Source organism: Choloepus didactylus, chromosome 13 (genome assembly GCF_015220235.1).
Source record: "Choloepus didactylus isolate mChoDid1 chromosome 13, mChoDid1.pri, whole genome shotgun sequence".
Taxonomy (NCBI): Eukaryota; Metazoa; Chordata; class Mammalia; order Pilosa; family Megalonychidae; genus Choloepus; species Choloepus didactylus.
Genome location: NC_051319.1, coordinates 53,475,329 through 53,501,652, shown reverse-complemented (window position 1 = coordinate 53,501,652; position 26,324 = coordinate 53,475,329). Strand labels below are relative to the sequence as shown.

Here is a 26,324-nt window from a genome sequence, read left to right as displayed (position 1 = left end):
GAATGGACAATCAAAATGTGGTATATACATACAATGGAATATCATTTGACCATAAAAAAGAATGAAGTTTTCACGCATGCTACAACTTGAAGACATCATGTAGAGTGAAAAAAAACAGACACAAAAGGACAAAGATTGTACGATCTCACGTATATGAAATAATTAGAATATGCAAATTCATAAGGTCACAAACTAAAATACAGGTTACCAGAGGCCGGGGAGAGCAGGATAGGGAATGGGGCATTAAGACTTAATTGGTACAGAGTTTCTGTTTGAGGTAATGGAAAAGTTTTGGTAATTGATGGTAGTGATGGTAGCACAAAATTGTGAATGTAATTACCCACTGACCTGTATATTTGAATGTGGTTAAAATTGGGAAATTTTATGTTATACATATTTTACCAAACTAAAAGTTTTATAAAAACAATAGAACTGTGCAACAGTGAACCCTAATGTAAACTGTAGAGTCTAGTTAAAATTATAATTATAACATTGTTTCATCAATTGTAATGAAAGTAAGTTAATAAATCAAAGTGTTATTTAATATAATATAATAATGTGTATGGGAAGGAGAACATATTGGAACCCTATACTTTCTGCATGACTTTTCTGTAAAATTGTAACTTCTCTAATGAAAATTTTTTAATTAAAATAATAAAAAATTTCAAAGAGGTCTACAAGTGATTACAATCTGTACTCACTATGTAAGAATTACTGCTTCAAGTCATCACCTTGGAGAAGAGTCCCAAAATGCAACTAAGTCCCCGAGACAATAATTATCTTAATATACGTGAAGGTCTGTCAGGCATAAATAGACACTAAATCTCTTCAGTATCACTCCAGAAGCAGAAAAAGGTAGAAGCTATATAGGTAGATTGCACATCAAAATATTAAAAGAATTAACAATCAAAATTTAAATCCAAAAACTCACCACCTACAAAACTCACTAAACCTGTTCAAATACATTATCATTTTGCAGGGGTGTTTAAAAGTTATATCATTATTTATTTATATAAAAAATATTTATTGAGACTTACTATAAACCTCTGGAGATACAGAGATGAGTAAAAGAGACAAGGTTTCTGTCCTCATGTAGTTTACATTCTAAGGGGTGAAATGGGTGGTAATAAGAATAAAAAAACACAATATTAGTTAATGAAAGTAAGAGAAAGTATAATAAGGTAAAGCAAGGAGAAAGAGCAAGAAAAGTTTGCAATTTTAATAAGGTGATCAGAAAAGACCTCTGTGAAGGCAATATCTAAGGAGAGACCAAACTGAAACAAGGCTATGAGCCACATGATTATCTGTCAGGACAACATTCCAGGCTTAGGAAAAGAATAAAAACAAAGGCCCAAAAATAGGAATGTGCTAGCATATATCAGAAACACCAAGGAGACACATGTGGCTAAAGCACAGTGACAAGGAGGAAAATGGTAGAAAATGTGATCAGAAAGGCAGCCAGGGACCAAATCATGAAAAGAACTTAAATTCTGACTCAAAGTATAATGAGAAAGCATAAGATGGTCGAGAGCAGAGAAACAGCATGATCCAATTTCCTTTTTGAAAGAATTGGTCTGATTGTCCTGTGGAGAAGAGACTGCAATAACACAAAAATAGAAGCAGTTAGTAGGCTACTGCAATACTCCAGGAGAGAAATTTGGCTTGCATTAGGATGGTAACAGTAGGGGAAGAGAGATGTGATCAGATTCAGGATTTATTTAGAAAGGAAAGCCAATAGGATTTGCTAATGAATAGAATGTGGGGTGTGAAAGCAAAGTCAAGAATGACTTAATATTTTGCTGCCTGAAGAACTAGGTAAATGGTAGTGCCATTTACTGAAGAGGGGACCACTAAGAAAGAGCAGGTTGAAAGTGAGGTATGTGGGGATGGAATCAAAAGTTGTTCTGTGCATATCCAGCTTTTTTACCAAATGGAAATCCAAATGGAGATGTCAAGTATTAGATGTGTGAAAGTTAAGGGCGAGGTCAGCACTGGAGATACAGAACAAAGAGTCTTTTCAAATAGATATTTAAAACCATGACTAAATGAGACAACCTAGGGAGTAACTGTAGACAGAAGGAAGGTCTAAGAATTGAAACCTGGGGCATACCATATTTAGACACCAGGAGAAAGAGCAATATCCTGCCAAGGAAACCAAAATATTGCAACTAATGAGATGAGAAGAAAATTAACAAAGAACAGAACATCAGAAGTGAATTGAAGAAAATGTTTAAAGATGGGAGTGATCAAGTATGTCAAATAATGCTGAGAGGTTTAGATAAGGGGATATACTACCTGATATTTAAATCCTTTCCAGTACTGACCTCCTATGAGCTTTCATTTTGCCTTTTGCCTAGCTGCCTTTGGGGTTCTGAAATACACTCTGATTGTCAATATCCACCATAATCAACAAACAAAAATCTGAGTCCAGATAACTAAAGATAACACTAATATTTTCATTTACTTAATGAATAATGTAGAGGAAAAAATGTAATTTTTTTCTCCCTTTTTTGAAGTCACAAATCTCTTGGAGAATCCAAAGGGAAATCCCCTCCAGAAAGGGGGTTGGGAGGACAAAGCATATGTGCACATGCAACACATACACAATGGCACTTTTGTATATAATTGTCATGGAGTAACAGACTTCATGAAACTATTCTGGAGACACTAAGTTAAGAATCCCCGATGTTGCATGGTATTTATACTCTACTATGCTAACAGGAAAATCTTGCATTTGAAATAAAATATGTACTCAAAAGAACAATTTATGGGTTGTGAAAAAAAAATGTAGTATTTATATTTTAAATTAACCTACATTTCCACCACAAATAACTGCAAGAGTAATAAAAACTTTTAAAAAATAAACTTACCACTAACATTTTCAGTTAAAATAAGGTGAAAGACCTGAGCAAAGGCATCAACATCTTTATGTAGCCATATATCAGAAAGACAAGCATCCATTTCCTTTATTAACCATGGTTCAAGGCAATTCACATCTTTTTCTGTCTTTTAAAAAAAGCAAAGATTACACATTACCTAGTAGCTTAACATTTGCTTGCAAAGAATATGATAAGGCCACAATGACCACAAGTACTAACCTTATTATATTATAGAAGATTATATGACATGGTTTCATCACAAACATTATCACTCACAATACTATCTCTTTATTTCTTACATTCATATTTTATGAATGAGCTTGTCAAGAAAGGACTGTATAATACAGTCACAATATTAAATAATTGTGTTTCTGAAAGAATGTTGCTAAATATACCTATACACCAGTGGTTCTCTCTACCAACTTTACATCAGAGAGCGCATTATCACCTGGAGATTTTTTTTAACCCTGATACCAAGTCCTAAACCAGAGTAAATATATCTTAATCTCTGATGGTGAGAAGCCAGATTCTACAGTGCTTTAAAAGCTCCTCAGGAGATGCTAACTGCAGCCAGGCTTAAGAACCACCAATTTATAAGGTCAAAATGCTGTTCACTGAATCAAATGGGTCTGCCCAATTCTAAGTAAAATTTTTAAATATTGTTTAGTATTTTAAGCAATATTTAAAATATTGTTTAGAAGTATTTCTAAAAACTCATAAATAGTTCATCCAGATGCATTAACTTTAAACTAGTAGAAAATTATAAACATATCTATATCTTTTCCTGCTCAAAATCAGGTTCTTTTCCTAAAAAGTGTCTAGAAAGTTGTTCTGAAAAAAAAAAAAAAAAGTGTAGTAGTCTAAAATAAACAGAAAACCGTTTAACTATGCAGCACAAAATTATAATCTCATAAACTGTTCTCTAAATTACAGTTTTCACTCAAAGTATCAGTGCGAAACCATCAAGTTCTTACCAACTGACTGAAGACAGCATCACCACCATCATCCAATAAATCATATTCTTCTGTTACACTTGTAACAGTTCTCTGCCTCTGAGACTCAGACTTGAAAGTATTCTCTTGAGCTGAGTACCATTCTGTAAGTGTGGTTTGTTGTTTTTCTTCTAAATCAATTACCAAAGAAAGAATTAAGGAGATAAATTCTTGGCTTTCTTAAATGCATCCTTTGTTTTAAAAAAAATAATTAAATCTGATGGCAATTAAAAGATGACCTTATTTTGAAGTTACCGTTTTTTAAATACACTAATTAGGAGCATTCAATCAAATGTATCATGCTCACCCATAATGACACAGGAAACCACCTAAAAACTTCATCTATTCATCTATTAATAAGAAGTTGACTTCTAAGTAATTCTGTAATTTAAAGAATATTTATAGCCATATTATAAATATTTTGTAAACAATGACTAATGTTCACAGAGGACTTTATAGAAAACTACTTATTGAACTCCTACCATCATACTGGTTGTTTGACATACAAGTAATATGCAATTTTCATCTTCAAAAGCTTCAGGAAGGCCAAGCCCTTGATCTCAGGGCTTCCCCTTATGAAGCTTGTTACTGCAAAGGAGAGGCTAAGCCTACTTATAATTGTACCTAACAGTTACCCCCAGAGAACCTCTTTTGTTGCTCAGATGTGGCCTCTCTCTCTCTCTAAGCCCACTTGGCAGGTAAACTCACTGCCCTCCCCACTAAGTGAGACATGAATCCCAGGGGTATAAATCTCCCTGGCAATATGGGACATGATTTTCAGGGATGAGTCTGGATGTGGCATTGAGAAAGTTTTCTTGACCAAAAGGGGGAAGAGAAATGAAACAAAATAAAGTTTTTTGTTTTGAGAGATTTCAAATGGAGTCAAGAGGGCATTCTGCAGGTTATTCTTATGTGTTATATAGATATCCCTTTTTAGTCTTTAGTATAATGGAATAGCTAGAAGGGAATACCTGAAACTGTTGACCTGCAACCCAGTAGCCTTGATTCTTGAAGACAATTGTAAAACTATGTAGCTTACATGGTGTGACTGTGTGATTGTGAAAACCTTGCGGCTCACACTCCCTTTATCCAGTATATGGACAGATAAGTAGAAAAATGGGAACAAAAATTAAATGAATAACAGGGAGGATGTGGAGGATGGGATGTTTTGGGTGTTCTTTACTTGTACCTTTTTTTTTTTGGAGTAATAAAAATGCTCAAAAATTGATTTTGGTCATGAATGCACAACTATATGATGGTACCGTGACCAACTGATTGTACACTGTGGATGACTGTAGGATATCTGAGTATATCTCAATAAAACTGAATTGGAAAAAAAAAGGTTCAAGATCTAGGAGTTTTATAATTTACATAAGTGATTCAGTCCTGCCCTATAAAATAGGCACTGCTAATTAATTACATTTTTCAAGTGGTGAATCCAAGACCCAAAAAAGTTATTTGTCCAGGTTTCCTATAGAATAAATGAAACAATCAAAGCTTGAAGCTGAATCTTCTAACATGAATAATGTAGTTAAAAGTAAGCAAAAGGAATCTAAACTCTAATGCATAAGCTGAAATAGAGTATGTCATTATAAAAGATGCATTAATAGGAAAGTAATACTAAATTCAAAGTATAGATGCAATCTCATAACAAAATCAACATTTGGAAACCTTGACATTTGTATCAAAGATAGGCCTATTATTCCTCAGAGGCTACTCTTTCACCACCACCTACTACCAACTCTGGTCTAGTGAAATATGCTGTGAGCAGTCAGCACATAATCTTCTGTCTCCTGATAATGGTGGTTAAATCTTCATACACAGACACACTTAGCCTCAACACTGGCATCCACTTTCAGTTCTTCCCCACAGATTATAACTTATAGACATAAAACAGAATGCAGAACTCATCAAAAGGTGCACTTGGGACAATATCCTAATATAATGTAAACAATGATATACAAGAGAAAAACAATTTCAAGTGTCCTTCTACCTCCATAGTATAAGACTAGAATATTCAAAAAGTCAATATCAATATTAATTTATTTTATAAAAAGCATACCTCGCTGCTTTTCTTTTTTGTACTTTAACATTTCTTTGTTTGTGTATCCAGTAGTTCTTAAAATGTCTTCCAGAAACATTTCTTTTACTTCAAATGGTCTTCCCTGTACTAATTAATAAGAAATTTTTTAAAAAGTCAATTTGCATCTTTGAGACAACTCAATAGAAACTTGAGAATCCAAAGTTAATGAGCCTGACTGTAAACTCCAAAAGCAATTTCATAGTTCGAGTGACCCTCATGACATTGTCCTATAAATATAACTTTGATCTTTATTTTGGACAAGTTCATTCTCGGTTTTTTGTTTTTTGTTTTTTTTTTTTTTAGTGTTTACTATCCTCATATGTGTTTGCATCATGCTAAGCAGTAAGAATACAAATGGTAAACAGAAACAGAGCTACCTCCTGCCCTCTTGAAGCCTGCAAGCTAGCAAGGGAGGGACATTAATCCAATAATCCACAATATAAATATAAACATAATGCTGAAAAGTCTATGAGAGAGAAGTTCAAGACACCATGACAATTTCAAATAGAATTGAGAGGTCATTCTGGAGGTTATTCCTATGCATTATACAGATATTCCTTTTTAGTTTTTAGTGTATTGGAATAACTAGAAATACCTGAAACCACTGAACTGCAACCCAATAGCCTTGATCCTTGAAGATGACTATATAGCTTACACTGCATTACCATGTGATTGTGAAAACTTTGTGGCTCCCTCTCCCTTTATCCAGAGTATAGACAGATTAACAGAAAAATGAGGACAAAAAAGTAAATGAACAATAGGGAGGGATGGAGGGGTATGGGATGTTTGGGTGTTCTTTTTCACTTGAATTTTTATGCTTATTCTCTTTTTTGTGTATGGTAATGAAAATGTTCAAAAATTGTGGTGATGAATGCACAATTATATAATGGTACTGTGAACTGATTGTACATTGAGGAAGACTGTATGGTTTGTGAATACATCACAATAAAATTGAATTTAAAAAAAAAAAGACACCATGACAGCATATAATAGGGAGATCTGACTGGGTAAAGAAAAGCATCCTCACTGAGAAAATGAAGACTAAGAAAAGAGGGTAAAACAGGAAACGAAAGAGTAGGCAATGCAGAAAACACAGCATATGCACAGCCCCTATGGTGGGAAGGAGTATGATGTTTCCAAGAAATTAAAAAGTCAATAAAACTGGAACATGGTGGGTGTAGGAAAGTATACAGAGGATTGTACTTCAAGATAAGGCAATAGAAACAGACAAGTCTTATTAAGGATTTAGATCTTTTTCCTGAGAAAAAGGTCATTCACAGTTTTAAGCTCAGGAGTTTTTGACATAATCAGAATTACACTTCAGAAAAGACAACTCTATCTGCAGTGTGGAAAATGGATTTACAAGAGAGCAAAGTAGATGAGGACAGACTAGGTAGAAGCTATTACAGTGGCACAGGAAAAAGATGACAAAAGCCTGAATGAGAGTGGTCATAGTGAAAATGGAAATTAAGCAGATTTTAGAGTTAGGAGATAAAAACCACAAAACTCAGAATTACATTGGATATGGAGAAATGACAAAGAAGAAAGTGCCAACTACAGTCCTTGGATGTGTGGCTTGCAAAACTAGATGGATAATGATGTCATTTCTATGGTGAAAAGGAATGCTAAAAGAGGAACAAGTTGGCTGGTGGATGTCCTGTTTGGTTTTAGACACATCAAGCGTGAGGTGCCAAGAAGTGCTGTCAATTTCAGATTTTATATGCTGATCACCCAAGAATATTATAGAAAGTTAAGAAGGTTTGTAACTTAGGTGACTAGGTCAATAGTGATATAATTAACCAAGACGGGCAACAGAAGAAGAGAAGGTTTTTGCAGAAAACATTTAAGTATTATGGGGCATATTGGAAGTGAGCTGCTGGTAACAGCAGTTTTGAATCTAAGTTCAAAACTCTGGAGAACAGTCTGAAATGGAAATGAAGATTTGAAAGTCATCAGCATAAAAGAAAATGCAGAAGTCAAGGGCATGATCAAGAGCCTCTAGGGAGACAAGGTAATAATCCTAGAAGCTACCAACAGTTACGCACCATGCAAAAGAAAAGAAGCCCACAAAGGAGATGAAAAAAATGCAGGCCATAATGTGGAATTAGACTCAGGGAACAGGGATGTCATATCGGGCTATAGGTTACTATCATTTCACAAAAAAAAAGGGGGCCATGAGAAACACTCCAGAAAAGTTAAGTAAGATTTTTGCCTGAAACCTAATTAGGCTGGACATTGTATCAGTGTCAAAACAATGCTGTTATGAATATACAAATAAATGCCCCATAAACTGCAGAAATGTGAACTGTTTCAGTAAAATGGTAAAGGTATTAAAAATAGATACACTCTTACTCAACAACCTCACTTTCCAGAATCTATCCCTAGAATTAAGAGGATTCATATGTAAGGATAAACATACAAAGATGTTCATTATAACATTGTTTATACTGAGGAGGGCAAGATACAGAACCAACCTGAATGACCAAATATAAAGGAACGATGACATAAAGCATGGCACATCCATATTACAAAATCCTAAAGCAGCTGTTTAAAACTACGAACTAAATCTAGAGCTATTTAACTGAAGGACTGTCTATGACATAAAGCAAACTGCAAAATAACATACAAGATAAGTGCCAATTTTTGTAAAACCAATTTTTTAAAAACCCTACATATGTATATATATTCATGTGTTTGTATGAGCATGGGCAAGGTAAGGAACGTTACACCAGGTTTTTAACATCAGTAATTTCAGGAAAGTAGAACATGGAATAAAAAGTTAAAGGCTATTATGAACTTTTCTACATGTACCTTTGTATTATTTCATTAAGGTAAATAAACACATACAAGATTTGCAATTTATGAAGAGGAATTTAATCAATTAAAAAAATTTTTAAAGATTAGTGGTCAATACAGTTTTCGTTAAAGAACAAGAGCAAATGTTAATTGGCAGCATATTCAGAAGTAAATGGGAAGCAAACATGGGAGTGTAGACTGTTTTTCTAAGCAGTCTAGTAATAAAGAGAAGCCACAGCACAGAACTGAAACAGAAATACAGGATCAAAGTAAAGCACACTTCAAGACTAGAGACTTGGACTTACTTCACCATACCAAAGAGCTGTAGGTGGAAAAGGAGAGGTTGAAAATATAGAGATGACTAATAAAGCAGAGAAAAAAGAAACATATGCCCTCTACTTCTGAACATTACTCAGTTCATGCTAGAACAAGCATAATCACATCTAAAAATATTCTTTCATAAAATCCTACAAGAAATATGATAATTTAACTTACTATATATCACTGGACAACTTCCAAAATATCTTATAAAGAGATTTACATCCAATGCAGCACTAGAAAGAATCAGTTTCAAAGTTGGGTGCTTTTGCAGCAAATCTCTTAACTTTGTAAGTAAAAAATCACTAAATCGATCTCTTTCATGGACTTCATCCTGCAGGAAACAAAAATAAAACCGTGGGACAGTTAAACATTATGGATGACTAAGTCTTTAAAATGATGGCGCTGCTGAATTTTACATACATTCAAATCAAATGTGGACAAAGCCAATCAATATCAGTGAAAATTTTGTATTACGCACAATTCAGAAATAACCAGACATTAATAAACTACTGTTGATAACAAAGTACTACCCTTTTATCACCCACAAAACATAAAACTATGCAACAATAAATTTATATTAGTGGTGTCTCGTTTAATGTAGTTTTAATACATAAAAAATCTATTTAAGTATGCTTCTGGTCATACTTTGGTTTGAATGCCAAACAGAGAACTATTAAGTTTCCACCACCTGCTTTCTGCAAGCTTATCAAACAATCTAATTCTTTTTTCTGACAGAAACTGGATAAAAGCAGAGAAATTCTTTAATACAGTGTAATTCATCTACTTATTTCATCAGCAGTCAGTTAATTTATCAGCTTAACCATGAGTTAAATGACTATAAACCATAGCCCCAAGACTAGGAAATACATGATATTAAAGGGGGAAGAGATGACTATATAGAGACAAAAGAAAACTTTCACCATTTTCGTAGAGTAAAAGCACATTTTAAAAAACTACCTACTTATTTTATTTCCCCCCATAAAATCTGATTGTAAGAAAATTTTAATTTTAATAAAATACTTATTTCTAATAATTACAGAGAAAATATCCTCATTATAATAGCCTATTCAAAGAATAAATTAGTTCTCATTTACATTCTATTATAAAAATGTAATTTTTTTTAAACTTTAATCATGCCTTAAATAAGAAATATGATGGCAAATTCAGCAATACTCTTACCACAATAACATGTGTCACTGTTGACAATGTACTATCTCCTGCCATCAATGTGCGAAGCAATACCCCATTAGTGCAAAATGTCAGAAGTGTCTTTGGAGAAACCCTTTTAAAAAAAAAAAATAAAGTGCAATTACAAATCTTTCAAGTAATCAAAATATGAATCACATTAAATGCTGGGCTTGCATGTACTTTAATAAATGTTACTTATATAATAGTATACTGGTGTGTATGGTTTATTAGCAAAGTTACGTGAAATACAGTCATCTTCATTATTCATGGGATTGCAGAATTGTGAATTCATCTACTTACTAAAATTTATTTGTAACCCCAAAATCAATGCTTGTGGAACTTTCATGGTCACTTGCAGACACATGCAAGGTGGCAAAAAATTTGAGTCACCTAACGTGCATATTCCCAGCTGAGCTAAAACAAGGCAATGCTCTGACTTCCTGCTTCAGTTCTCATATTATAAACCAGCATCCTTTTCGTGGCATGTTGTGCTGCTGGCTGTGAGTTCAATGTTAATGAATCAACAATATACGTTAAGGTGCCTTTAAAAAGAAATACACTTTAAACAAGGTTATTTACTGATCAGTTGACAAAAGTATTATGACCAGATTCACAGGAATCTAACCCTGTATTTCCCACAGAAGCATCTGAAGTATTAATTCAGTGTTTATAGTGTCTTTACAGATCATTACTACTGCAAATAATGAGAACTGACTGTTTATGCCTGAAAAATCTCATAAATTTGTTATTACTATTAGCCTTTTATCAATTAAGTGATGTATTTTGCCAAAAAAAAAAAACCTAAGGAGATTTAAATAGTAAAAGGCATTAAAGAGGATTTGGGGAGAGAGCAGAGTAGGAAGCTCCAGGAATCAGTCCCTCCATCAAAACAACTATTGAACTGGCAGGAACTATCTGAATCAACCACTATGAAACTTTGGAATCTAGTGGAATATTGTGAAGCATCAAGGGAAGAGTGGGAGAAAGAGGCTGATAAATTGTGATAAAGACCAGAGAGTTTCACCTTCCAGGGAGCAGCTACCATTTTCCTTACCCCAGCCTCATGGCTAGCAGAAGTGAGGACCAGAGCTCTGTCTCCTGACTCAGCTTGCTAGTGCCAGGGCAGGACAAAAAGAACTAGTCCTCCAAACTTCAAGAAGGTGTAGTATGATTCTAGATCTCTATCTTTGAACAGCTACTTCATATTGCTGAGGGCCCACTGTGACCAGGGCCACTGTTCCAACACCCCTGGGGCAAAGGCAGTAGAGGAATCTTAAAGACAATAACCTTTTTCAAAATGAAAGAAAACAGCTAAAAGGCCACATTAACTGGGCAAGTGCTGAATTAAGAAAATACAGCTTCAAAAGATGTAAAAGAAGCTCCTGGAGCCCTTAATGGCCCCTCTCCCAACTACTCCGTAGCACAGGGTAGAGCTAGCTTGCACTCACACTGGATGTCCCTGGACCTGTTCCAAAGGGAGCAGAGTGGCCCTTGTGTGCATACTGGGGTGCAAGTATATCAGTGTCAATCTATCAGGTGGAAGTCTGAGAAACAGAGCTAGGGAACATATCTTAGGCTCACCCTCCCAGAGTTTGTCCTAAGGGCAGAAAAGCAGCTTAAAGACAGATGGGGCAGTATGAGAAACAACCAGGTTGAAACAGACCAGGGAAAAGGACTACCTGAATTAAATCAATCAAAAGAGAACCCACTAGAATGAAGAGGTCTTATCTAAAGGGAATGGGAGCATTCACTAAAAATCCTTTGGACTGTAAACGAGGAATTCCTGGGGCCCAGGAAAAGAAGCAGTCTCCCGGACTCCAGCTTCAAGCAGGCTCAGATAAGACAAAGGGGACCCTACACATTCCATTTGCCTTGAGATTATCTTTCTGATAGGAGTTGTAAATTCTGAAGGAAACCACCAGCCAAAGGAGAGCCAATCTGCAAAGACAGTGAAAGGTACTTTATACCTTGGATTGTTTGTTTCACTTGGCTACAAGCGTTCAAGAAAACTTTCATAGCATAAACTGGATACATACTAAAAGGAAAGGTCAGGGACTAAATTCCGGAGTTAATTAAAATGTACAACCTGAAATAAAAGATTACAAGACCTACCAAAAATAAAAAAAAAAAAAAATGAAAATAAAGGTCCACCAAAGGAACAAGATAAAAATCCAAGAAGAGGACCAGACTTTGGACTTAGCGTACAGAGAATTTTGAATAATAATCCTCAATATGCTCAAGGAGATAAAGGAAAATGCAGAAAAATAACTAAAGGATATGAGGAAAACAACGAATGAACAATATGGGAATCTCTCCAGAGAAATAATGGAGTTGAAGAACACAATAACTAAAATGAAAAATTCCCTAGACAGTTTCAATAGCAGACTAGAGGTGGCAGAAGAAAGAAACAGTGAACTTGAAGGTAAGACAAACTGAAATGATTCAGGCTGAGGAACAAAAAGATAAAAGTATAAAAAAGAAAAAAAAGTCTAAAAGTGAGTAGAAAAATGGGGACAAAAAAGTAAATGAATAATGGGGGGGGACATGGAAGGATGGGTTATTTTGGATGTTCTTTTTTTACTTTTATTTTTATTCTTATTTTTATTTTTATTACTTTTTTTGAGTAATGAAAATGTTCAAAAATTGATTGTGGTGATAAATGCACAACTATATGATGACACCGTGAACTAATTGTACACTTTGGATGACTGTATGGTATTTGACTATATCTTAATAAAATTGCAAGGGAAAAAAATCTAAGAGACCTGTGGAACACCACCAAGCATACCAATATATGCATTATGGGCATCACAGAAGAAAAAGAGAGAAAGGGGCATAAGGAATATTCAAACAAACAATGGCAGAAAACTTCCAAAACTTAATGAAAGACATGAACATGCACATTCAAGAAGCTCAGGGAATCCCAAAACAGGATAAATTCAAACAGAACCGTCCCAGGCACACAGTAATCAAATTGTCCAATGCCAAAGATAAGGAAAGAGTTCTTAAAGCTGCAAGAGAAAAGCAACAAGTTATGTACAATGAAATCTCAAAAAAATTGAGTGCAATTTCTCATCAGAAACCGTGAAAGCAGAGAAGGCAGGGGTACAGAATTTTTAAAGTGCTGGGAAAAAAACAATTGTCAACCAAGAGTTTCACACCCTGCAAGGCTTTCATTACAAACTGAAGGAGATTAAGACATTGCCAGATAAACAAAGCTGAGGGAATCTGTCAACATTAGTCCTGCCCTACAAGCAATGCTAAAGGAAATTCTTCAGACTGAAAGGACACTAGACAGTAAATCAAAGAAGCGTAAACAAATTGAAGGAAAAAAAATCCATTCACAATAGGATATAAAAGAATCAGATATCTAGGAATAAATCAAACCAAGAATGTAAATGACTTGATGCAGAAAATTACATAAAATTGCTAAAAGAAAGCAAAGAACACCTAAATAAATGGAAGGCTCTTCTATGTTAATGAATTGGAAGATGTAGCTCCTACCTAAAGCAATTTATAGATTTGACACAATCCCAGTCAAAACTCCAACAACATTCTTTGCAGAATGGAAATATCAATCATGAGATTTATATGGAAGGGAAAGGAGCCCTGAATAGCTAAAGCCTTCTTGAAAAGGAAGAATGAAGTTGGAGGACTCATACTTCCTTATCTTAAAATTTATTACAAGGCCACAGTAATCAAAACAGCTTGGTACTGGCACAAGTACAAACATACAGACCAAAGGAATTTAACTGAGAGTTCAGATATCAACCCTCACATTTATGGCTAACTGATTTTTGACAAAGAGGCAAATACCTATCAATTGGGAGAGAATAGTCTCTTCAACAAATGATGCTTGGAAAACTGGATCTCCATTTGCAAAAAAAAGGAAGATCCCTACCTCACACCTTATACAAAAATGAACTGAAAATGGAGGAGAAGCTAAGACGGTGGCATAGAAAGGAATGGAAGCTAGTTACTCCCCCTGGAACAATTCATAAATGATAGAAAAATTAGTAAATAACCAGGAATAACTGCAGGGAGACAACTGTCCACTCATCATATACCAACCTGAATTGGGAGGAATGCCCGAGATTGCAGCATAAAATCTGTAAGTAAAAACTGCAGAACCACACCTAGAGCCCCTCCCTCAAGGAAGCCTCGTGGTGCTAGAAAGCAGAACTCTCTGAACAAGCGAGTGTACCTCAGCCCAGCTCCAACTGGGGTTTTAACATTAACCGCTCAATACAGACTACAAATCTCCAACAAGCAGACAGAGGATTTTGGTGATGACTGAACTTAGGAGAGTCAGGGGACATAGCTATCTCAGGACGGGGAGCCCAGAGGATCAGGTGCTAACTCTGGCTGACAGGTGAATCTGGGAGCTTTCTGTCCCTTTCTCTCTCTGTCAACCTGGACGGCTTGGTGGAGAAAGCCTCAGCAGTTTTCAGCTCACAGTGCTTTGCAGTAAAGAAAGCCTCAGCCATTTTAAAATCGCAGTACTCTGACCCAGCAAGGGTGGAGGTAGCAAAGTCAGAGAAACAAAGAATCTATTTATATGCAAATGACCTCTCTCTAGGGGGGCATAGTTTCCCAAAAGGAAAAAGGAGGGGCCCAGCTCTACTACCAGCCTTACATTCAGAACCAGACCCCAGAGCCTGCGGGACAAGAGCTATGGGCCACACCCACCTACACCAGCCCCTGACAGGCTGATAGGCGCCACCTGCTGGGCAGAAAAGCACAGGGTGTGTCAATCCTCTAAGATGCACCATCAGGGAAACCAGATACTGAGTAGTTCCTCCTTCTGTGACCTGAGCTTGTCTTCGTCTGGGAAAACCTGATTGGGGCTGCATGGGAGGTCAGATGCCTAGACAAAAGAAAACTACAACCTAAACTAAGAAAAACAAAGTTATAGCCCAGTCAAAGAACAAACTTACACTTTAACTGAGATACAGGAATTTAAACAACTAATGCTAAATCAATTCAAAAAGTTTAGAGAAGATATGGCAAAAGAGATAAAGGCTATAAAGAAAACACAGCATACATACGGCAGAAATCGAAAGTTCAAGAAAACAACTGGCAGACTCTATGGAAATGAAAGGAACAACACAAGAGGTGAAAGACACAATGGAAACATACAACAGCAGATCTCAAGAGGCAGAAGAAAACACTCAGGAACTGGAGAACAAAACATCTGAAAGCCTACATGCAAAGGAGCAGATGGAGAAAAGAATGGAAAAATATGAGCAACGTCTCTGGGAACTTAAGGATGAAACGAAATATAAGAATACACATACCACTGGTGTCCCAGAAGGAGAAGAGAAGGGAAAAGGGGCAGAAGCAATAATAGAGGAAATAATCAATGGAAATTTCCCATCTCTTATGAAAAGACATAAAATTACAGATCGAAGAAGTACAGCGTACTCCAAACAGAATAGATCTGAATAGGCCTACAACAAGACACTTAATAATCAGATTATCAATTGTCAAAGACAGAGAGAATTCTGAAAGCAGCAAGAGAAAAGCGATCCATCACATACAAAGGAAGATTAATAAGACTATCTGCGGATCTCTCAGCAGAAACCATGGAGGCAAGAAGGAAGTATTTAAGATACTGAAAGAGAAAAACCGCCAACCAAGAATCCTATATCCAGCAAAACTGTCCTTCAAATATGAGGGAGAGCTCAAAATATTTTCCGACAGACAGACAATGAAAGACTTTGTGAACAAGACACCAGCCCTACAGGAAATACTAAAGAGAGCACTACAGAGTGAAAGGAGAAGACAAGAGTGAGAGGTTTGGAACACAATTTTGGGAGATGGTAGCACAGCAAAAATAACTATGAATATGGTTGAGAGAGGAGGGTTGGGAGCATGTGGGACACCGGAAGAAAGATGAAGACTGGAACTGTGTAACTCAGTGAAACCTAGAGTGCTCAACAATTGTGATAAAATGTACAAATATGTTCTCTCACGAGGGAGAACAAGCAAATGTCAACCTTGCAAGGTGTTAAAAATGGGGAGGTATTGGGGGAGGGATGCAATCAATGTAAACTAGAGATTATAATTAACAGAATCATTGTATCATGCTCCCTTTAATGTAACAAAGGCGATATACCAAGGTAAATGCAGATAAGAAGGGGGGATAGGGGAGAGGTGTGAGGCACTTGACATTGGTGGTGTTGTCTAACTCTTTATTCTACTTTGATTTAAGGTTATCTTTCCTTTTGCTGCTTCCTAGCTGTCATGTTTTTTTGTGTATTTTTTTTTCCTCTTTCTTTTTTCTTTTTCCTTTGCCTCTCTACCTTCTTTGACGCTTTCTCCTGCTTTGTGGAAGAAATGTAGATGCCCTTATGTAGATAGTGGTGAGGGTGAACACATAAATGTGACTTTACAGGGAACCATCGATTGTTTACTTAGGATGGAATGTATGGCACATAAACAAAACCATCTTTAAAAAAAAATGGGTTGATTAACTGTACAAATATTAGAAATCTCTTCCATAAACCAGAACAAATGTAAGACAACACAACTAGAAGTTAATAATAGAGGGACGGACTCGGGCAAGATGGCGGCATAGAGAGGAGTGGAAGCTAAGTAGTCCCCCTGGAACAACTACAAAAAACCAGAAACAACTAGTAAATAATCCAGAATAACTGCGGGGGGACAAACGAGACCATCCATTCATCATACACCAACCTGAATTGGGAGGAATGCCCGAGAACACAGCATAAAATCTGTAAGTAAAACCTGCGGAACCAGGTCGGGAGACCCCCTCCCCCATAGCCCGAGCTGCAGAGCCACGTGGTGCCACAGAGAAGCTCTCTTCCAGCAAGCGAATATAGCTCAGCTGAGCTCCAATTGGGGTTTTAAGTAGCGAGTGTGAACTGCTCACTATAGGAACGCAGCCCCAAAAAACAGACAGAGGCTTTGGGTGACGACTGACCTGGGAGAGCCAGAGGGTTGCCTTGGACTGGGTATGAAGGGGACTATCTGTTTCTTTTTTGGCTCAGTGGAGAAAGCCCCAGCCATTTTCAGTTTACAGGGCTGTGACTCTGGGAAGGGTGGAGACACCACAAGCAGGGAGCGAGACCATTGAAATGCTAATGACCTCCACCTGAGGGGTCTGTCTTCTCTAGGAGGAAAGGGGTGGGGCCCTTTCCATTCAGAACCAGACCCCAGAGCCTGGGGGAACACAGCCATACCTCCTCACACCAGTCAAGAATTAGAGGCTAACAGGCGCCACCTGCTGGGCAGAAAAGCACAGTGACCTGAGGCATCAAAGGGTGGAGGAATTTTCTAAGACACACCCGCAGGGAAACCAGATACTGAATATTTCTTCCCTCTGGGACCTGAGCCTGTTCTGGTCTGGGAAAACCTGATTTGGATAACCAAGGAAACCATGCCTAGACAACAGAAAATTACAACCTACACTAAGAAAAACAAAGTTATGGCCCAGTCAAAGGAACAAACGTACACTTCAACAGAGATACAGGAATTTAAACAACTAATGCTAAATCAATTCAAAAAGTTTAGAGAAGATATTGCAAAAGAGATAGAGGCTGTAAAGGAAGCACTGGACATGTATACGGCAGAAATCAAAAGTTCAAAAAACCTACTAGTAGAATCCATGGAAATGAAAGGCACAACACAAGAGATGAAAGACACAATGGAATCATACAACAGCAGATCTCAAGAGGCAGAAGAAAACACTCAGGAACTGGAGAACAAAATACCTGAAAGCCTACACGCAAAGGAGCAGATGGAGAAAAGAATGAAAAAATATGAGCAACGTCTCCGGGAAATCAAGGATGAAACAAAGTACAGTAATGTACGTATCATTGGTGTCCCAGAAGGAGAAGAGAAGAGAAAGGGGGCAGAAGCAATAATAGAGGAAATAATTAATGAAAATTTCCCATCTCTTATGAAAGACATAAAATTACAGATCCAAGAAGTGCAGCATACTCCAAACAGAAGAGATCTGAATAGGCCTACGCCAAGACACTTAATAATCAGATTATCAAATGTCAAAGACAAAGAGAGAATCCTGAAAGCAGCAAGAGAAAAGCGATCCATTACATACAAAGGAAGCTTAATAAGACTTTGTGCGGATCTCTCAGCAGAAACCATGGAGGCAAGAAGGAAGTGGTGTGATATATTTAAGATACTGAAAGAGAAAAACCACCAACCAAGAATCCTGTATCCAGCAAAGCTGTCCTTCAAATATGAGGGAGAGCTCAAAATATTTTCTGACAAACAGACAATGAGAGGCTTTGTGAACAAGACACCTGCCCTACAGGAAATACTAAAGGGAGCACTACAGGGTGATAGAAGACAGGAGTGTGTGGTTTGGAACACAATTTTGGGAGATGGTAGCACAACAATGTAAGTACACTGAACAAAGGTAACTATGAATACGGTTGAGAGAGGAAGATGGGGAGCATGTGAGACACCACAAGAAAGGAGGAAAGATAACAACTGGGACTGTGTAACTTGGCGAAATCTAGAGTATTCAACAATTGTGATAAAATGTACAAATATGTTCTTTTACGAGGGAGAACAAGCAAATGTCAACCTTGCAAGGTGTTAAAAATGGGGAGGCATTGGGGGAGGGATGCAATCAGCATAAACTAGAGACTGTAACTAATAGAATCATTGTATTATGCTTCCTTTAATGTAACAAAGGTGATATACCAAGGTGAATGCAGATAAGAGGGGGGGATAGGGGAGGCATGTTAGACACTTGACATTGGTGGTGTTGTCTGATTCTTTATTCTACTTTGATTTAAGGTTATTTTTCCTTTTGCTACTTCCTAGCTGTCATTTTTTTGTTTCCTCTTTCTTTTGCCTCTCTACCTTCTTTGACTCTCCCTCCTGCCTTGTGGAAGAAATGTAGATGCTCTTGCTTAATATAAGCAGAATGTTCAATTAGGATGAACTTAAATGTTTGGAAATGAACAGGGGTGTTGGTAGCAAGATGTGAGAATAACTAACAGTGCCGAATGGTGTGTGAATGAGGTGGAAAGGGGAAGCTCAGAGTCATATATGTCACCAGAAGGAAAGCTGGAGGTCAAAAGATGGAAATGTATAAAACTGAATCCTATGGTGGGCAATGTCCATGATCAACTGTACAAATACTAGAAATCACTTCATGAACCAGAACAAATGTATGACGATACAATTAGAAGTTAATAATAGAGGGGCATATAGGGAAGAACGATATACCTATTACAAACTATATACTACAGTTAGTAGTATTTCAACATTTTTTCATAAACAGTAACAAACGTACTATATCAATACTAGGAGTCAACAATTGAGGGGGTTTGGTTAGGGATAGGGGAGGTTTAGAGTTTCCTTTTTTTTTTTTTTTCATCTTTCACTTTATTTCTTGTCTGGAGTAATGAAAAGTTTCTAAAAATTGAACAAAAATTAAGTGTGATGGATGCACAGCGGTATGAGGGTACCCAGGGGCAAGTGATTGTACACTTTGGATCTTTGGATAATTGTATGGTATCTGAACAATCTCAATAAAAATGAAAAAAAAGAAAAAATAATAGAGGGACATATAGAGAAAAAATATATACCTATTGCAAACTATATACTACTGTCAGTAGTATTTTAACATTCTTCCATAAACAGTAAAAATGTACTATACCAATACTACAAGTCAACAATGGGGGGGGGTGGTTAGGGGTATGGGAGGATTTGAGTTTCCTTTTTTTTCTTTTTTTTCTTTTTTCGCTTCTTTGTTTTTATTTCTTGTCTGGAGTAATGAAAAGGTTCTAAAAATTGAACAAAAATTAATTGTGGTGATGGTTGCACAGCTGTATGAGGGTACCGGGGGCAACTGATTGTATGCTTTGGATCTTTGGGTAATTGTATGGTATGTGAACAATCTCAAGAAAAATTAAAATTAAAAAAAAAAATGAACTGAAAATGGATCAAAGACCTACATATGAGAGCCAGAGCTATCAAACTCCTAGATGAAAATGTAGGGAAGCATCTGCAGGACTTTGCATTTCCAAGCTCCTTAGACTTTCCACTCAAAGAACAAGCAACAAAAGAAAAAATAGGTGAATGGGACCTCATCAAAATTAAAACTTTTGTGCCTCAAAGGACTTTATCATGAAGGTAAAATGACAACCTCCACAATGGGAGAAAATATTTGGAAACCACATATCTGATAAAGCTTTAATATCAAGAATATATAAAGAAATTCTCCAAATTAACAATAAAAAGACAAACAACCCAATTAAAAAGTGGGCAAAGACTTCAATAGACATTTCATATGGCCAGAATGCACATGAAAAGATGCTCAACATCATTACACATCAGGGAAATGCAAATCAAAACCAAATGAGATACCAAAACCCATTACAATGGCTACTAGTTTTTTTTTTTTAATGGAAAATAACAAGTGTCAGAGAGGATGCAGGGAAATAGGATCATTCTTTCATTGCTAGCGGAATGTAAAATGGTGCAGCCACTATGGAAGATAGTTGGCAGTTCCTCAAAAAACTAAGTATGGAATTACCATATGACCTAGCAATCCCTTACTAGGTGTGTACTCAAAAAAAGTGAAAGCAAGAACTTGAACAGATATTTGCATATCGATGTTCAAAATGACATTACTTACAGTTGCCAAAAAGATGGAAGCAACCCAAGTGTCCCTTAACCAATGAATAAATCAGTAAAATGTGATATATGCATACAATGAAATATTATTCAGCTGTGAAAAGGAATGAAGTCCTGATACATGTGAAAACATAAATGAACCTTGAAGACACTGTATTGAGTAACATAAGGCATACTCAAAAGGACAAATGTATGGTCTCACCGATTTGAAATAATTAAAATAAGCAAAGTCATACAGTCAGAATCTAGAATACAGGTTACCAGCAGATTGGGTGGGACTAGAGAATGGAAGTTAAGGCTTAAAATGTACAGGGTTCCTATTTGGAATGATGGAAATGTTTTAATACTGGATGGTGGTGATGGTAGCACAACACTGTGAACATAATTAACAGCACTGTAATATATATCTAAATGTGATTTAGAAGGGGGAGTGTTAGATTGTACATTCGGTGACAGAATTAAAATTTAAAAAAAAAATCCATGGAACTATGCTACACAAACAATGAACCCGAAAGTTAAACAAAGGACTATAGTTAACAGTATAATTATAAAAATTATGAGGGACAACTGGGACACTATATGGAGATACAGGATCAATCCAACAAGAAAACATAACAATATATGCATCTAACAGCAGAGTGCCAAAATATATATTTGAAGGGGAATTAACAAGGCTACATTAATAGAAGGAGATTTCAATATACCACTTTCAATATTGGATACATTTAGAGAGAAAATCAGTAAGGAAACAGATCTGAATGATACTAGACCTAACATACATATATAGAACACTTCACCCACAGCAGCAGAATACACAGTCTTCTCTACGGCACATGGATCAGTCTCCAGGATACTTCATATGTTAGGTCACAAAACAAATCTCAAGAAATTCAAAAACATCGAAATCATACAATGACCATTTTGCTCCACAACGGAATGAAGCCAGAAATCAATAACAGAGGGAGAAATACAAAATTCACAAATAAATGGAAATTAAACAATATACTACTAAACAACCTATGGGTCAAAAAAGAAATCACAAAGGAAATTAGGAAATATCTTGAGGCAAATGAAAACAAAAAAACAACATCCCACAACTTATGGGATGATGAAAAGGCAGTGCTGAGAAGGAAATTTATAGCCCTAAATGATGACATTAAAAAAGAAAAAAGATCTCAAATTAGAGACCTTACTCAAAACTAGAGAATCTAGAAAAAGAACAAACTAAATCCAAAGCAAGCGTAAGCAAGGAAATAACAAAGATTAGAGCAGAGACAAATGGGATAGAGAAATAAAAAAATAAGATAATCAATAAAATAAAAAGTTGGTTCTTTAGAAAAGATCAATAAAATCAACAAACCTTTAGGTAGACTCACAGAGAAAAAAAGAAAGAGGACACAAATAACTAAAATCAGATCTGAAAAAGGGACATTACGACTAAACCCACAGAAACAAAAAAACTATAAGAGGATATTATGAACTATATGCCAACAAATTGTATAACCCAGATGAAATGGACAAATTCTGAGAAACACACAAACTACATACACTGACTCAAGAAGGAACAGAAGATATCAACAAACCAATATCTAGTAAAGAGACTGAATGAATAATCAAAAACCTCCCTACAAAGGAGGGGCAAGATGGCATCATAGAGACGAATGGAATTTGGTTAGTCCCCTGGAGAAACTAATAAACAACCAGGAACAACTAGTAAATAATCTGGAACAACTGCTAGGGGACAACCATGACTGTCCACACACTGAACATCAACCTGGATTGGGTGGAATGGCTGAGACTGCAGCACAAAATCTTTAAGTAAAAACTGCAGAACTGCACTGGGAGACCCCTCGCCCCATAGCAGGCTGAGCTACACGACCTTGCTGGAGGAGAAAGCAGCATTCCTGGAGAAAGCAGCATTCCCAGAGAAAGCAAATATAGTTCAGACCAGCTCCAACGGGAGTTTTAATTAACAAACATGGACTGCTGAACACAAGCTACAAACACAGACAAACCCCTAACAAGCAGAAAGAGGCTTTTAGTAACGAATGACCTTAAAGAAACAGACAACTCCTGTGCCCTGGGAAAGGGAGCCCAGAAGACCAGGTGCTCTCTCTGACCAACAGGCAAAACTGGGGGGCCATGCACTTCCTCTGAAAGGGGGCTTTCTCTCTCTTTTTCTCTCCCTCAACCTGAGTGGCTCAGTGGAGAGAGCCTCAGCCATTTTCAGTTTACAGCACTCTGACCCAGACAGGGAACAGAGTCAGAGAAACAAAGGAGCAATTCAAATACAGAAGATAATTCCCTAGGGGATGTATCTTCCCCAAGAGGAAGGAGGTGGGGCCCAGCTCTAGTGCTAGCCTTTCCTTCAGAACTCAGACCCCAAAGCCTGGGAGAAAACAGCCAAAACAGAAACTAAAGAAGCGACACCTCCTTACAGCAGTCGGGAGCAAAAGGCTGACAGGTGCCACCTGCTGCGCAGGTTAGGAAAAGTACAGCAGCTAGAGGTCACATAGGAAAGTGTGTCATTCTTCTAAGATACACCCTCAGGGAAACTCCAAACTGCATATAACGCCATTCTGAGAACTGAACCCATTCTGATCTGGGAAAATCTGACTGAGGTAACCAAGGAAACCAGATGTCTAGACAACAGAAAACTACAAATTACAATAGGGAAAATGAAGATATGGCCCAGTCAAAGGAACAAACTTACACCTCAATTAAGATACAGTTGAGATATTGTTTCACTTTAATGAAACAATCAATTAAATATTTTTCAAAGGAATATGCTAAATCAACTCAAACCAAAATCAACAAGTTCAAGGAAGATATGGCAAAAGAGATGAAGGATATAAAGAAAACACTGGGTGAACATAAGGTAGAAATTGAACGTTTGAAAAAACAACTGGCAGAGTCGATGGAAATGAAAGGCACAACACGAGAAGAAAAACAAAATGGAGACATACAACAGCAGATCTCAAGAAGCAGAAGAAAACCCTCAGGAACTGGAGAACAAGACACCTGAAATCCTACACACAAAAGAACAAATAGGAGAAAGAATGAAAAATGTGAGCAACATCTCAGGGAATTGAATGACAACATGAAGCACACCAATGTACGTGTCATGGGTGTCCCAGAAGGAGAAGAGAAGGGAAAGGGGGCAATAATCAATGAAAGAGGAAATAATCAATGAAAACTTCCCATCTGTTACAAAAGACATAAAATTACAGATCCAAGAAGCGCAGTGTACCCCAAACAGAACAGATCTGAATAGACCTAAACCAAGACACTTAATAATCAGATTATGAAATGTCAAAGACAAAGAGAGAATCCTGAAAGCAGCAAGAAAAAAGTGATCCATCACATATAAAGGAAGCTTGATAAGACTATCTGTGGTTTCTCAGTAGAAACCATGGAGGCAAGAAGGAAGTGGTGTGATATAGTTAAGATACTGAAAGAGAAGAATCAGCAACCAAGAATCCTATATCCAACAAAACTGTCCTTTAAATATGAGGGAGAGTTTAAAATATTCTCTGACAAACAGACAATGACAGAGTTTGTGAAAAGATACCTGCTCTACAGGAAATACTAAAGGGAGAACTACAGACAGATAGGAAAAGACAGAAGTGAGAGGTTTGGAACAGTCTTGGGTGACAGTAGCACAGCAATGTAAGTACACTGAACAAAGATGACTGTGAGTATGGTTGAAAGAGGAAGGTTAGGAGAATGTGGGACACCAGAACGAAAGAGGAAAGATAAAGACTGGGGCTGTATAACTCAGTGAAACCTAGAATGCTCAACAATTGTGATAAAATGTACAAATATGTTTTACATGAGGGAAAACAAATGAATGTCAACCTTGCAAGTTATTAAAAATGAGGTGGTATTGGGGGAAAAAACACAATCAATGCAAACTAGAGACCATAGTTAACAGAAACATGGTATTATGCTTCCTTTAATGTAACAAAGGCAATATACCAAAGCTAAATGCCTATAAGAGGGGGACATATGGGAGGGGTATGAGACTCTTGGCATTGGTGATGTTGTCTGACTTTTATTCTACTTTAGTTTAATTCTATTTTTCCTTTTGTTGCTTTTTAGCTGTCATTTTATTTTTATTTTTCTTCTCTCTACCTTCTTTTACTCTTCCTCCTTTTTTGTGGAAAAAAATGCAGATGTCCTTATACAGATAGTGGTGATGGTGGTTGGCTGGTTTGAATATATTATGTCCCCCAAATGCCATTATCTTTGATGTAATCTTGTGGGGGCAGATGTATCAGTTTTGATTAGATTGTGATTCTTTGAGTGTTTCCATGGAGATGTGCCCCACCCAACTGTGGGTGATGACTCTGACTGGATAATTTCCATGGAGGTGTTGCTCCACCCATTCGGGGTGGGTCTAAGTTGAGTCACTGGAGCCATATACATGAGCTGACGGGCAGGGGGACCTCAGTGCAGCTGTGAGTGAACTTTTGAAGAGGAGCTACAGCCAAGAGGGACACTTTGAAGAAAGCACAGGAGCTGCAGATGAGAGACAGTTTGAAGATGGCCGCTGAAAGCAGACTTGCTCCAGAGAAGCTGAGAGAGGACAAATATCCCAAGTGCAACTAAGAGTGGCATTTTTGAGGAACTGCAGCCTAGAGAGGAACGTCCTGGGAGATAGCCATTTTGAAACCAGAACTTGGAGCAGACACTGGCCATGTGCCTTCTCAGCTAACAGGGGTTTTCGAGACACCATTGATCATCCTCCAGTGAAGGTACCCGTCTGTTGATGACTTACCTTGGACACTTTATGGCCTTAAGACTGTAACTGTGTAACCAAATAAACCCCCTTTATAAAACCCCATCCATTTCTGGTGTTTCGCATTCTGGCAGCATTAGCAAACTAGAATAGTGGTGAATGCATAAATACGTGATTATACAGGGAACCACTGATTGTTTACTTCAGATGGAATGTATGGTGGGTGACCAAAACCATCTTAAAAAAAATGGGCTGATGAAGAAAGCTTGAGGGCACTACATTGAGCGAAATAAGTCCAACAGATAAGGACAAATATTGCAGGATCTCACTGAAATGAACTAATTATAATATGTAAACTCATAGACATGCAATAGAAGTTACCAGGATATAGAATGAGGCTAAAGAATGGGGAGCAGTTGCTTATTATGAGCAGAATGTTCAACTAGGTTGAACTGAAGTGTTTGGAAATGGACAGAGGTGCAGTAGCACGTTATTGTGAGAATAACTAACAGTGCTGAATGGTATGTGAATTGGTAGAAAGGGGAAGCTTAGAGTCACTATGTCACCAGAAGGAAAGTTGGAGGTTAAAATATGGGAATGAATAAAACAGTGAAACTTCTGGTGGACAATGTCCATAATTAATTAAACAAATATTAGAAATCTCTTTCGAACTAGAACAAATGTAT

General features: G+C 36.9%; 1 protein-coding gene across 3 annotated transcripts in view; it reads right to left on the bottom strand.

Moving 5' to 3' along the window:
* YTHDC2 (YTH domain containing 2) overlaps window positions 1–26,324 on the bottom strand; it is a 112,606-nt gene that overhangs the window by 69,450 nt on the left and 16,832 nt on the right. For all 3 annotated transcript variants that reach the window (XM_037800949.1, XM_037800951.1, XM_037800950.1), the window contains 5 exons: window positions 10,251–10,353; window positions 9,246–9,402; window positions 5,934–6,041; window positions 3,854–4,002; window positions 2,871–3,006 (listed from right to left, as the gene is read on the bottom strand). In XM_037800949.1, the coding sequence (XP_037656877.1) occupies window positions 2,871–3,006; window positions 3,854–4,002; window positions 5,934–6,041; window positions 9,246–9,402; window positions 10,251–10,353 (653 nt within the window). The remainder of the gene's footprint in view (window positions 1–2,870; window positions 3,007–3,853; window positions 4,003–5,933; window positions 6,042–9,245; window positions 9,403–10,250; window positions 10,354–26,324) is intronic.